The sequence below is a fragment of the Chelonus insularis genome, unplaced genomic scaffold (assembly GCF_013357705.1).
Source record: "Chelonus insularis isolate UGA/USDA-ARS -01 unplaced genomic scaffold, ASM1335770v1 contig_139_pilon, whole genome shotgun sequence".
NCBI classification, from domain to species: domain Eukaryota; kingdom Metazoa; phylum Arthropoda; class Insecta; order Hymenoptera; family Braconidae; genus Chelonus; species Chelonus insularis.
In genome coordinates, this window is record NW_023276379.1 from 2094393 (window position 1) to 2107524 (window position 13132).

The 13132-nt window shown below is 25.7% G+C and overlaps 1 protein-coding gene across 1 annotated transcript in view; it reads right to left on the reverse strand.

Moving 5' to 3' along the window:
* Pgant2 (polypeptide N-acetylgalactosaminyltransferase 2) overlaps positions 1-13132 on the reverse strand; it is a 41348-nt gene that overhangs the window by 11963 nt on the left and 16253 nt on the right. Inside the window, exon 3 of the mRNA XM_035096260.1 lies at positions 10679-10798. Coding sequence (XP_034952151.1) covers positions 10679-10798 — 120 coding nt within the window. The remainder of the gene's footprint in view (positions 1-10678; positions 10799-13132) is intronic.

A 13132-nucleotide genomic window follows, 5' to 3' on the forward strand; every position in this document is an offset into this window, starting at 1 on the left:
CTATAATTTTACGTAAAAAGGGAACAATTTTGAATTTGCAAGGTTAATGTCCTAGTTAGTGACTTTGTAATAAATGAGGTAATTATTATGAATTATTTAATATGTGTTCTATACTCTTTCTAATCAAATAATCAAAGCTTATCTCTCTCCATTCCAGATATCAAATTCATTACTTTGACTACGATTCTCTCTAATTTAATCTCAATTAAAAAAAAAAATAATTCACAAATTCATTAATTAGTCAAACTATGAATCAATTAATTCCAGATATAATTTTCCTTTGATATATTTAAACTTTTATTAAAGAATTCTAAAATGTTGATGGAAGAATTTATTGATCAGCAGAAATAGAAGGAGTTTATTGTTAATAAGAGTTTGTTAATGAAAAGTTGGAAAAAATGATTGCACTTAATAATGAAAGCAATTAATAGAGGGAGTGTTATATTAAAAATTGTGTGCAAAGAAACTTGATATGCTATTTTAGTATAATAAATGAAAGTTCGATGAAGCTTATTTTCCAATATTTTCTTGACAGAAGCTTTATAAGCAGAATATATTATTTTTTTACAATCTTCCAAGTTCTTCGTAACATCAATGCAATATCCATTATATCTCATCCATAATTTCTCATCACGATTTTATGTTAAATTATAAACAGTTACTTGACATTGATGTTATTTACTTTCTTGTTCATGTTCGTATTGAGAATAGAAATACATTTGGTATCTTGAATATCTACATTGGATATAACTGAGTCTGTGTGTGACTTGGTTGGGTCTCAGCTGCTTCTGATAGATTGCTTATTGGAAAACTAGAAGCTACGTACTTTCGTCAGTGTCATTTATTATATTACACTATGCTTATTAGTTTTAGTTTTTGACATTCAATTAATCAGCTAAATCACAAATGTCTTGATGCAAAATAGCCATTCATGAAATACTGATAGAAATAATGCAACAAGCTATTCACCTTTCTCAATTCCTAACTGATGTAGTGCATTCTTTATCTAAAAGAACCTTCACACAATGACATGGAAATTCTTTCTACATTGGAAACGTCAATGTACTTTTTCTATTACTGAAAGTCTATACACTATACAATGCTTGACATTTTGGTTTGATAACCTTGCACACCACAAATGTAAAAGACTATTGAAGAATTTAAGTGACATTTCGATATTAATGTGATTGTTGTGGTGCTCTGAACCACACATGTGCACATTTGCTTGATGAATGAATGATTAAAAATTTTTATTAAACCGGTTGTGAATGAAAAAACAATTTCAACTACTGTCATGAATGTTTAGATCGAAATTCTTAGCAAAAAAAATGATAAAAAATGACATTTAATTTGAAAAAAAAAGATAGCTGACCATTTTTGAATCAGTTTTTAAATAAATTATTATTTGAAAACTATTGTGTAGTTTGTTTTATCAATTGTCAAGATTAATTTAATTTATTTAATACTTATTAGAAGCTTAATATTGTTTAGATCCATAAAATAGATTAAATTATAGCTCTTTAAGAGTTTAAATTTGAAAATAAAGCCTTTCTAAGAGATATTTTCTGCAAAAATCGTTGTTTGTATGGTAAAAAAACTATGAATTCTATTTATATTTTTTTCTCTATCTATATAAATTTCGTTATTCTGTTTTTCAGTGAAATGTAATCCAAAAGTACGCTTAAAATGCAATAATACCGGGGAAGTTTCCGTAACATTAAAAACCTTTGTTCCCAAGTGATCAGCAGCATTGTCGAGAATTTGTGTGAAGCAAACTATAGTTGTGCTACGTTTTTTTTTTGTATGTAGCTACAGAGTATTTAGCGAGTAAAAAGAGAGAACTGTAAAGCAGCTGCTGGAGTATTTGTTTCATCAAGTAAAAAGCAGCAGATACTTAGGATAGACAGAAGACTCAGAAGACTTAGGTGGTCTTTAAGAAAGATATTGAAAGGTGTAAAGCATCCAACAATGATAAATTTTGTTATTATTTTTTTAAAAAAAAGAGCTACATCTTTTTTTCATTTTTATCAATTTGAAATATTCAGAAAAAACTTTGAAGAAAAGTAATGATCAAATATTCAAGAGTTCTTCTTGAAGCAAAAAAAAAACCATTGAAATTCTACGCCACTGTTTGGAACTGTCACTGTCCAAGGATTCTTTTACTTTCCTAGCAAAAAATGGTATATGTATGACATTTGAATTGTAGCTTCAAAAATTTAAGTTTCATGTGGTATCCTTGATAGTCTCTATGAAATTATGCAATATCATTTTAACTAGAAAGGCAGTCTATTAATTATAATTTCATTTCTGACTTTACTTCTTGGTAATAAAAGTTATAAAAAAATAATGAACATTAAATACTATTACTCTTTCTTGATAATTTATTATTTATAGTATTAAATATTGAATTAATTTAAAATAAAAGATTCTACAAGAGAAATAATAATTTTTTTCTTCAATCAACCTTAACAATTACTTGATGTTGCTATTAAATTATTGGACAGTTTTTTTATTCCTCGTATTTAACTATTTCATTTAAAATAAGAACGACAGTCTCTATTTTTATTAATTCAAGTGTACAGAATCCATTAACTTTAAAAGAGAGTTTTCATCAATATTATATCGAAAGTCTTTTACATTTATATTTTCTATTTCTGAGTATCATCTAGAATTTTAATCATCCTTTCTTGATGGATCCACCTATACAATTATTCCATTGACTATGAGGAATAAAAAAATTTTAAATATCCATTCGACTTAAAAATATCATTCAATTTGTCTTTACTACTGCATTCTAATTATTTTTAGGTGATTAAATATTTAAATTAGATAGTTTATTTAGCTTCAATTAAGAAATAATTATAACTTTCTATTACTAATTAAAATATTTCTCATACAAATAATAATATTAAGAAAGTATAAATAATTATTTAGTCTCATTGATGGTTGGTTGTAAAAAAAAACAAAATGGTCTCAATTTAATAGAAGAACTAGAACATACTATTTTCTTCCATGAGATTATTTCTTACTTGACTGATTTATTTTAGGAATAAGTCTTTACTCTATTTTGAATATATTTGATATTATTTCTAATGCATTGCGTATATTCACCTTGATGCATTGCATGTATATTTGGATGTTAGATGAGTGAAGCTGGGAAACTATAAAACATATTCTCATAGCTATAATTTGCATTTTTATTGGACCTATCTAGGTTGGAATAAAATACACAACTCGTTTAAATTGCAATAAACAAAATCCGTGTCATGCCAATTAATCTCCATACTATCCGTTTTTGTCATTTACGTACTAGGAATTAACAGGATTTTTAACGTTCTCTTGAAGCTTTTAAATTGTTGTCAGCATGCCAGATTGTCTGCACATATAAAGTGTTGGATTTCCTAACTCTAGTATTATTAGAGAGATTTGAATAAATATTACAGATTTAGAATTTTTTTTTGAAACAATCATGGAAAAATAAAAATGAATTTTTTTTTTTCTTTTTCGAATGGATGGCTTCATACAGACGTGAATTTTTTTGGAATAAAATGTTGTTACGCTTCGTCAATTGCAAGATACCTCGTATAATTTTATTTTCGTCATGTGAAAGAAAGAAATGACCATGCAGTTGGCTGTGAGAGGTACAGGTTGAAATCTCTATTCAACGAATTTTGCTGACTAAAAGGCAAATAAAAAATGAAATTGTCAAATAACAATAGAACTTGAATATTAAAATGATGGACTTTGACGTAATTTCATAGAAATTTAGTATTCATAGCTTATCATGAAATGAATTATTTTAGAACATGATGGAATGAATGTTGGATTGTTTTCAACAGTTGAGTAGTTGATTGAAGATTTATTGTGAATAATATTACTGAATTATTTTTGTTGAATATATTAAACAAAATCAAACTTGTCAAGATTTTTAGATAAAGTATTTATTGTTAATGCATTTTAATAAATTGTTATTTGTATTGCTTTATAAAATATTCCCTTGGTAAAATTATTTACTTTTCAATTTTTACGACTATGTTAAAAAATTCAGTTCAGAAAAGAAGTTCTCTCCTTTTTTCGATGCACTCTCATTCTTTTTTATGTATGTACTTCATTGAAATACTTTCTAAACTATCGAGATCTATACTGCCTTGTGAGCCTCTAGGAGAGTCTTTGCAAAAATGAAGAACCTTATATCACTATTTCATCGTTAATAATTTACATATTATTTATTTTCAATAAGTTGTTTCATCTTCTACATATAGCACTTAAAATCAAATGATGTTATATATTGTTTATTTAAAATTACCTCAAAAAATAAAAATTTTTTTATCAACAAGACACTTGATAGCTTGATTCCTCTTTTCCAAAGATTCCTTTCAATTTATATCAAAATAATATTCTATTTTTTTGTTCATACTTTTACTGTAATCTCCACATTGACAAAATTTAATACATCATGACATTTTAAACTTTTTAAATAATACAATTTACAAAAAAATCAAGGTATACCTATCAGTCTAGTTGTCCATTAAATCTTCTCACACTCTTAAAATCCAACTGAAAAATTTTTCTCTAGCAGATTTAGAAAGTAACATTGAAACGAAACACTCCAATTTCAGTTTTTCAATCATTTTTTTTATAAATCAATAAAAGTTCGTTGAATAAAAGATTTTTATTGTTTCTCGATATCAATAAATTTATCATAAAATCGATAAAAAGTTTTAGACAAATTTATTCCCTCAACTTGTCGACTACGTTCATGCACGAATTGACAAAGATAAATTCTTTGATATAAGTGACAAATATTTCCACCTATTTGCAAACTCGAAACAATTTTCCAAATCGAAAATTTTATAGGAGATACATAAAAAGAGAAAGACTATCAAAAACTCTAGTAAATAGACTATAATACGATAATTCATTGGGCGTTTCGAGTCAATTGACAGTGTTATCATCTATTTATCGACTATCAAACGTCACAGATCTATTTCAATATTGTGTTTCTGAAATAAACAGCATCAAATTTACTAATACAATAAAATTTCTTATAACTTTTTTCTTTCATTGATAAAAAAGTAACAAAATTATTTACTAATAAAGATGAATGTATGAAAAGGTAAGTATTTTTCTGATATATAATATCAAGTGCTTTCATAAAAACTCAATCAATACTTGTAGCTAGATTTTAAAAGTATATTCATTACTGTATCGTATAATTTCATCCCCTATAGCAGTATTAAATTCTATCATAAAAGAGTGACAGGAATTTTTATTCTTGCATAAATCATCACCACCTGAGCTTTTTCACACTAATATTTTCTACACATTTTTTCTCGAGATTTTTTCCTCCAGATATCGTATTCACGACGTGTCTTTATCTCGAAAATTTATACGTTAACAAGTGTTGAAGATAAACAACCATTAATGGCAGCAGCACCATTGGAAAGATGAAAAAGATCATTAAGAAGTATTTGATGAGTTACTTAGGAACAGAAAACAACTTTAAGAGAATCTGTTTTTAGGTAAATAATACACAATCGATAACAGTCATTTTTGCTGCTATTTTTTTTTCTATTGCTGTATACGTCGTAGAATAGAAAGATATTGAAAAGTCAAGAATTTTCTTGAAGTATTGATGCATCGTGAGTAACAACTTGCTTATGCATATTCACTTTACCAATCAATTGGAAAATATTCAGAATATCTCTGTTTCTATGATGCCATGATAGAGAGGAAAAAGTACTGCATTTTTCATGTCATTTATATCAACTTGGTGAATTAATTGATTGATTGAAATATTTCAGGTGCATCAATTGGAAACATTTTTAACTTTCAATAACTTTGTATAAAAAAAATATACATCAAATTACTTTAAATAATAAATAGTCTCTAATATGAAAGCACCATTAGTTCATTCTTGGTTCAACTTGAACCAGCCCAGTCTAACTTGCTCCAATGTTGGAGTAGTTTTGCTTCTTACCAGGAAGCTCTTGTTGATTATGTTAGAATATTATTGATGGTTACAGTTAGGCAATATATTTATAATAATAAATTCATTACTTTTTATCTGATTCTCCTAATAAATCTCAAAGTTCTCTAAATACAACCTCAACTAATTTTCCAAAATAAATCATAACAACTTCCAAACCATTCTAACAGTAATTGAATAAAAACAAACTAAACCACAAATGTACTGGCTGGTTTCGCATCCATTAGTAAAAGTTTTTGTAATTACAGTACAGATAGTGATAAAATGTACTCATTCATGTAATTATCGTGTGCAACGGTGAAAAGCGATACTCTAATGAGAAACAAAGTAATAGAGTAGGTTTTCTGAGGAAGACTTGTAGCAGCAGAATCGTTGAAGATTTTACTAAAGGTTTCAGAGAAGATTCAAAGTTATGGAAAGTTACGGAGCAGTCATGTTTCTACTCCAAAATTTTACTATGAACTTTATGATACCACAGAACTGTTGTATTCTATTGTAGCAGCTGTATGAAAGAACATGACTTTTAGTAAAAAATAAAATTTGGCAAAGTAATGTTTGAGTTTAATTAATTTGTAATAATTATATCATTGTTTTCTAATTTTATATACTTTTATTATCATTATACATAATATTTATAATATAGATAATGATATGAAGAAGAGATAAATTTTATTACAAAAGTACAATGTTCAAATCATTACTGAAAAATGTTTTTCCTTGATAATTACTTTGAAAAAAAAAGTAAGCATGGTTTATCATTATATTCTATGTTTAATATTAATCTCATTCTTTTGATAAAAATAATAGATAAAAAATCTTTTAAATAAAATAAATAAAAAAGATAAAGTTTTAAATGAATACACTTTTTGTGCATACTTCAAAAAGACTTTTTTGTAAAAGAAAAAAAAAATTGCTCATCTTTAAGAGTATTTTTATCTTTGTCACAAAATCTAGCCAAAAGATTTCTTTTATCATATTTTTCCCTTATGTTTGATATTTGAAGCATATTCTCTGCTTCCTTTGACTTAGATTTTACACCTCAAATCAATAATTCCTGTAGTTTCAAAATTCAAACAGTCTGGTTAGCATAAATGTGTGTGTGTGCGAGGGTGTGTGTAAATGTATACTGATGTTGAGATAAATATTCTGACGTAACAGGGAAATCCATTAGAATGTTAAAAAATCAAATGATATAACTGTTCTAGATGTCATCACTGTATTTAAAAACATATAATTCCAACATGACATGAATTCTGATTTTGTTTTTCATGAAAATAATATTTATTGCAATTCTAGATAAACTCATGTATTTTATAATGAGAGTAAAAATCTTCTTGTAAATTTTTAAATATTGTATTTTTCTGCTATTCACAATTTTATGTCATTTATAGATAAAAATATTTATATTTATTTAAATCTAACTGCTATGAATACCATAAGTTATGAGCTTTAGGTTTAAATATTGAATTTAAACTAGTACTTGCAAGTATTCTTGATGATAAAAATTTCTATTCCATGTTCAACTATTTACATATTACATACACCCAAGTCCAATGTATATATGAACATTTGAAAAAAAAATATGTCAATCAATACAAAGTCATGAATTGAAAAGTTCTGAAACAATGAATGAATGTATTTTTAGACTTGATGTGTATTATTATTCTCTAAAAGTTTCTTAGATTTATATTATTTTAAGAAATGTGAGTATAAGGATAGACGAAGATTAATAGCATGATCAACTTTGCTTTCATTTTTCACTTATTTAATCCGAACATTCATTTTCTGACGAAAAATCAAGATTGTAATGCCCTAAGCGAGGGTGAATTCTACTAACTACGATTAACTTAATTAAAGATTAAACTTTATCTGGGATTAACGATCAAACATAAAATATGTTAGCTGTGCTATCAAATAAGTTTAATGGGATAGTGATCATGCTTGTTCGAAATTTTAAGGGCTTTAAAAAAGCACATTTTATTTTTAGAAAATATTACTTTTTTTAATGAGGGTTTTTTATGTTATTAAAAATTATCTAAATTGCAAAATGATTGGTTTAAATCCATAGTAAAATGATAAAGTTAATTTTATGAATGATATAACTCAATCAAATGTTCATATTCACTATTTATCTCATTTAATCACTAATTTATTGATTATCTATTCAAACTTTACTTTGAAAAATTTTTTTTCTGAATAATTACTCAAGCTTTTATTCATTCTCATTCTAAAAAACCATTTTATAATAATTAAATACATTTTTACATCAGTTATGAGCTAATCAAAAAATTATTTGCCCAGAAGTTTAAATTTTAATTTTCCTTTCATCAATATTAATTGACACTTTTTCAATACAAGTATTGATTATTAATATTGTCTAAAAAATTTATTTATTCTTTAACAATAAAAAAAAATGCTTGAATTAATTTATAGGAGTTAGAAAGATGTATCTAAAGTTTTACAACATCTAATTTTATAGTCCCATTGTTGAAGTATAATAAATGATAATATCAACTGTAATTGCGATGTGGTGAAGTGAATGGTAAATTTAAAAACTTGAACTGGACCTTTCAGGTCATCAGTGACAATAATCAAGGACTGAGGAGGAATACCCAGTGGTCGAGCAATTTCAGGAATCTCGTGATAGTCACCAAGTCATATACGAAAATGAAACTCACCCAGATACCTCGACATTCACAAGAGAATGGAATAGAATGAAAATAGTAAAACTATTATTAATCATGTAAAGTTACTTTTCATTTTTACTCTAAAGTTCTTTAATATAAAAATAGAAATATTTTAAATATAATTCAAGCTACTTTGCAACCTCTTTGAACCAATAACTTATCATCAATAGCTACAATATGGATTTATTTTTTGTTAGCACCAACTTTATTGGTATTTTTAAATTAAAAAACATTACTAGACAATTTATTTCAATTATATAATAACAAATAATATCATTTAGTATTTATCGAGGTAATAATCTAAGTAATAATGTTATTTGATATCAGTTCAGTTAATTTTATATCATGTGTGATATGAAAATATTATTCTGCAGTTATTACATAGTATCCACCATCAAAGCATCCATCACAATGTTTTATTTCTATAATTTTTCAGGTGGATTATGTCAGGTAATCTTTACAGATAACAACTTTTAAAAACTACCATTTTCACAATAATAACTTTTGATATCAGATAAAAGAATATTATTTTACTCACAACATTTACATTTTATTCTGCATGAGCTTTTTTTTTTGCTACATGTTCTAATGACCAATCTAGGTCATCTAAAAACTTGAGCTTAAATTTTTACATTATAAATCTTCGATTGCCATTAACAATCATGTACATATGACTAGGAAGATTAAACTAATTAGAAGCTTGAAAAAAAATCTACTAAGAAGTAATGTAAAGATGAATAAATGATAATTATTTTTCTGAAGAATATGAACTCTATCAAGTAGTCATGATGATCCTCATTAGTGGCTAAGGATTAATAGAGGTTAATCTGTTTTCACTGTAATATTATCTAGAGCAGAGTATATCGAATTTTGCTTCAAAGTTCAACGCATTTATCAGGTTTGAGTATTTGAATAGGAAATTTTCTATTGAAATTCGAATTTTTATGGATATAAGGTGATTCTTCTACTGACTAAAATGCTGAGAATTTAAATAATATTTCAAAAATTGAATTCAAATTTTTTTGAGATGTGAATAGGTAATGTGAATTGTGAATAAAAAATTTTTTTAACCTAGATTTTTTTTTTTTAAAAATAATAAATTAATTAACCTCTAGAAATAATATAACTTATGCCCTCGCAGGCTATGTTGAAAGAGAGAATTTATTATTCATAGAAATAAAAAATAACTTAAAAAAAATATTTTTTAATCCTGAAGAACTTAATTAAAAACAAGCATTTAGCTTTTGTGATAGTCTATGAGAAAGAATTCTGGTAGAAATCAAATTCTGATGATTAAAATACATTCTGATCTAAAAATAGTTATCTTTTTATCAATGACTAATTCGTTATTCGTCTATATGAGTAATTAATAATTATAAAACAGTTATATAATTACGAATTCTTCACCATAATAATTGAAAACAATTTCATTGACATTCACAAATGAATAATAATTATACAATAACCATTTAAATGATAGTAATAAATATCTTGATCACCAAAACCTCTAGATTAAAATGCTATAAAACAACTTGTATTTCATCATAATCAAAATTCATTAAGATTCACAATCCAATAGCTGTATTCCAGTAGTTAAAAATGAAAAATTCCATTTTCAATCAAAATTTTAATTTTTTTAAACTTGATTGTGCAAGCTTTGATATTACTACAAATTGTTATAAATTGGGAAGGTATTCATACCAGCATACTTTAGCCAAGTAATAACCAGATTGTTGGATGAGTTAGGTATATTCATAAAAACTGCAATCGATTAATTATAATTAAATCACAAAACCTTGTGCAATTAGACTATGTCATCAAAGCTGTGTAATTCACTTCAGTTTTGGTATTCAAAACTGTTTCAATATCACTATCGATCCATGTTACACTTGTCATTGATTAAAAGATAACAATCTTGAAGATTTATTTTATCTGTAGCACAGCAAAAAAATATTCATTGAAGAATAGAAAATTATTATAAATTCTGTTGAAAAGTACTTACATTGCACTGCGGGTATCAGGAATCTCTCTATTACTTGGCAATCCATCAGAAGCTTCTTGGTTGAATTTATTTCGAGTGTAAGGATCTTCACCAACTTTTAAGCCACCTCGTGACACGTAGCTGTAAAAAAACCATCAATTTTGACTCTGACAGTAATTTATTGACACTTAGAAGGTTGAGTTTTTAATCTATTAAGGCAGTCCGGCATTTAACTATCAGGTTTATAAGTGAGCACTTATCTGAAGAGATCTCTTATTCTCCATAAATTATATCTCATCCTATAATCAATGATAATAGAAATACATATTAATTTAATATGATGATAATGATGATGATCAATAATGGCTTTATTTGAGCACCATATTAATTAATATCCCAATATTGCTCCTGGTGTTGATAATCTTTTTCTTATTGTTTTTAGTTTCAACATGGACATGGTAGCACAGCAATTGGGTGGATGATTGAGGATAGATGATGGTAAGATATTGAAGATCAACTTGCTATTGAGAAGAATTTTTCAAAAGTGTTTGAAACATGTCTTGTGGTGACATATGGCAAGCATTATTTTTCCAACTTTTGGGTTTACTGTAGAATGTTTTTTTCAACTTCTAACTGAAACTAAGTCATTCTTTACCAGAAATCAACCTGTCAATGTAGATAATCTATCTAGAGCAATAATGGTATCTTTATTTACTTCTGCCATTTTTGTTGTCAATGTTTTTATTTAGTATTCAACGTTCAATAGTGAGAGTATTATCTTTTCAGCATTGACTTTTTACAATTGGTAATAAATCTATCAATTGGATTCTTTTATAGAAAATCGTCCCATTAATATTAAAAGCTCAATTTATTCATGATTATTTGACAAAAAACGTTCTAAATTGAAAGGAACTAGATAAAATGTACAAATGTATTTTATAAAGAAATAAATTAAAAGATTGTTATTTTTTAATTAAGTATATTTATTTTCAAACTTGTTGGGGATAATCTTCATTGTTAAGGAATCTAGAGCAAGATTCTCATTAATTCCAAGTCTTTCATTTCCCTTAAAGGATTAAATACTTGATACATTTGTTGTTCATGCATTAATCCGATTAAAAATATCCCTTCCTCTCTTTTAGCGTCAATCGTTGAGCCGGAAATGGCTTCTCTATAAATTCTAACGGAATTATACTGTCAGGTTAGCAATAAGGAATCATCAAACAGTCTTAAGTTAAAGGAGTTATATATATATATATATGCATATAAAAGAAGATTTGTGACATTTTATCTCTGACAGCAAGTCAATAAATTTATTCATTAGAATTAAATTACTAAAACTATTTTAATGAATAATAAAAAAAATTTAGTCGTTCATAAAAAAATCAAGCTTTTACAATAATTATCTAGTCTCCGTAAAATTTTTTGACATTCAGTTAATTAATCTGCCAAGGAAACTTGATAAACTACATAATTAAATGAAATTAAGGAAAAATTCATTTTCAACGTCATTCAAAGTTTGTTTAATTTTCAATTCAGTATTTAGACAGTGGATTTAATGTCTAAATTATTTTCTTAAAATTACTACATTTTATGTCAATCATATTAAGTTTTTTTAGTTGAAATAAAAATTCATAAAATTTAAAAATAAATTCCTTTTCCTGTTTCAACAGGACGTGATGTTCATGTTTTAAATTTTAGTTTTATTTTTCCTATTTATTTACCTATTTCAGAGAAAATTATCTGATGAAAGAATCATGATAAAACAATGTATCCGGTTTTATTGTTAATAAGCTTATTTCCTCGACATTTAGTTGAATCAACGTCAAATTTAATTGTTTTGTTCTAATTATAATACTTTAATTCATTATAAAGAATAATAAAAAGTTTACTATTCATTATTTCTGTTACTTTAATCATTGTTTCGTAGTTTCACTAACAAAACATTTGATAATAAATGTTGAACAATTTTTTGCAACATGGAAAATAATACTTTTGATCAAGAAAATTATTTCATGTCAGTGTTATCATGATTTAAAAACTAGAAATGTAATTGGTTAATTAACTACAGATAATTTTTACTCTAATGATGAAATATAATATTTAAAAAAAAATTAATAAAGATATATATTTACTCAGATAATTGATTGGAATCATGACAGCTGATAATAAATATTCCTCTCATTATCACTGCAGTTATAAAATGTTTAAGAATCATTTTTGGAGCAAACTAACTATTAAAATGTATCAAGAAGCTATATTTTTTCATCTTAAAGTTACAGATCTATATTTATAGCAGTAATAATAGTAATAAAATATAAATACACTTAATTGCTGTTCATTGGAGATAGAAGATTATTACAATAAAAAACTGACTTTATGATATTAATAATCATTATTATTATTTTTAATGTGAAATAGGTTTAAATTGGATCATTATTCAATAACTAGTAAATTTGATTAAACAGAACTGTA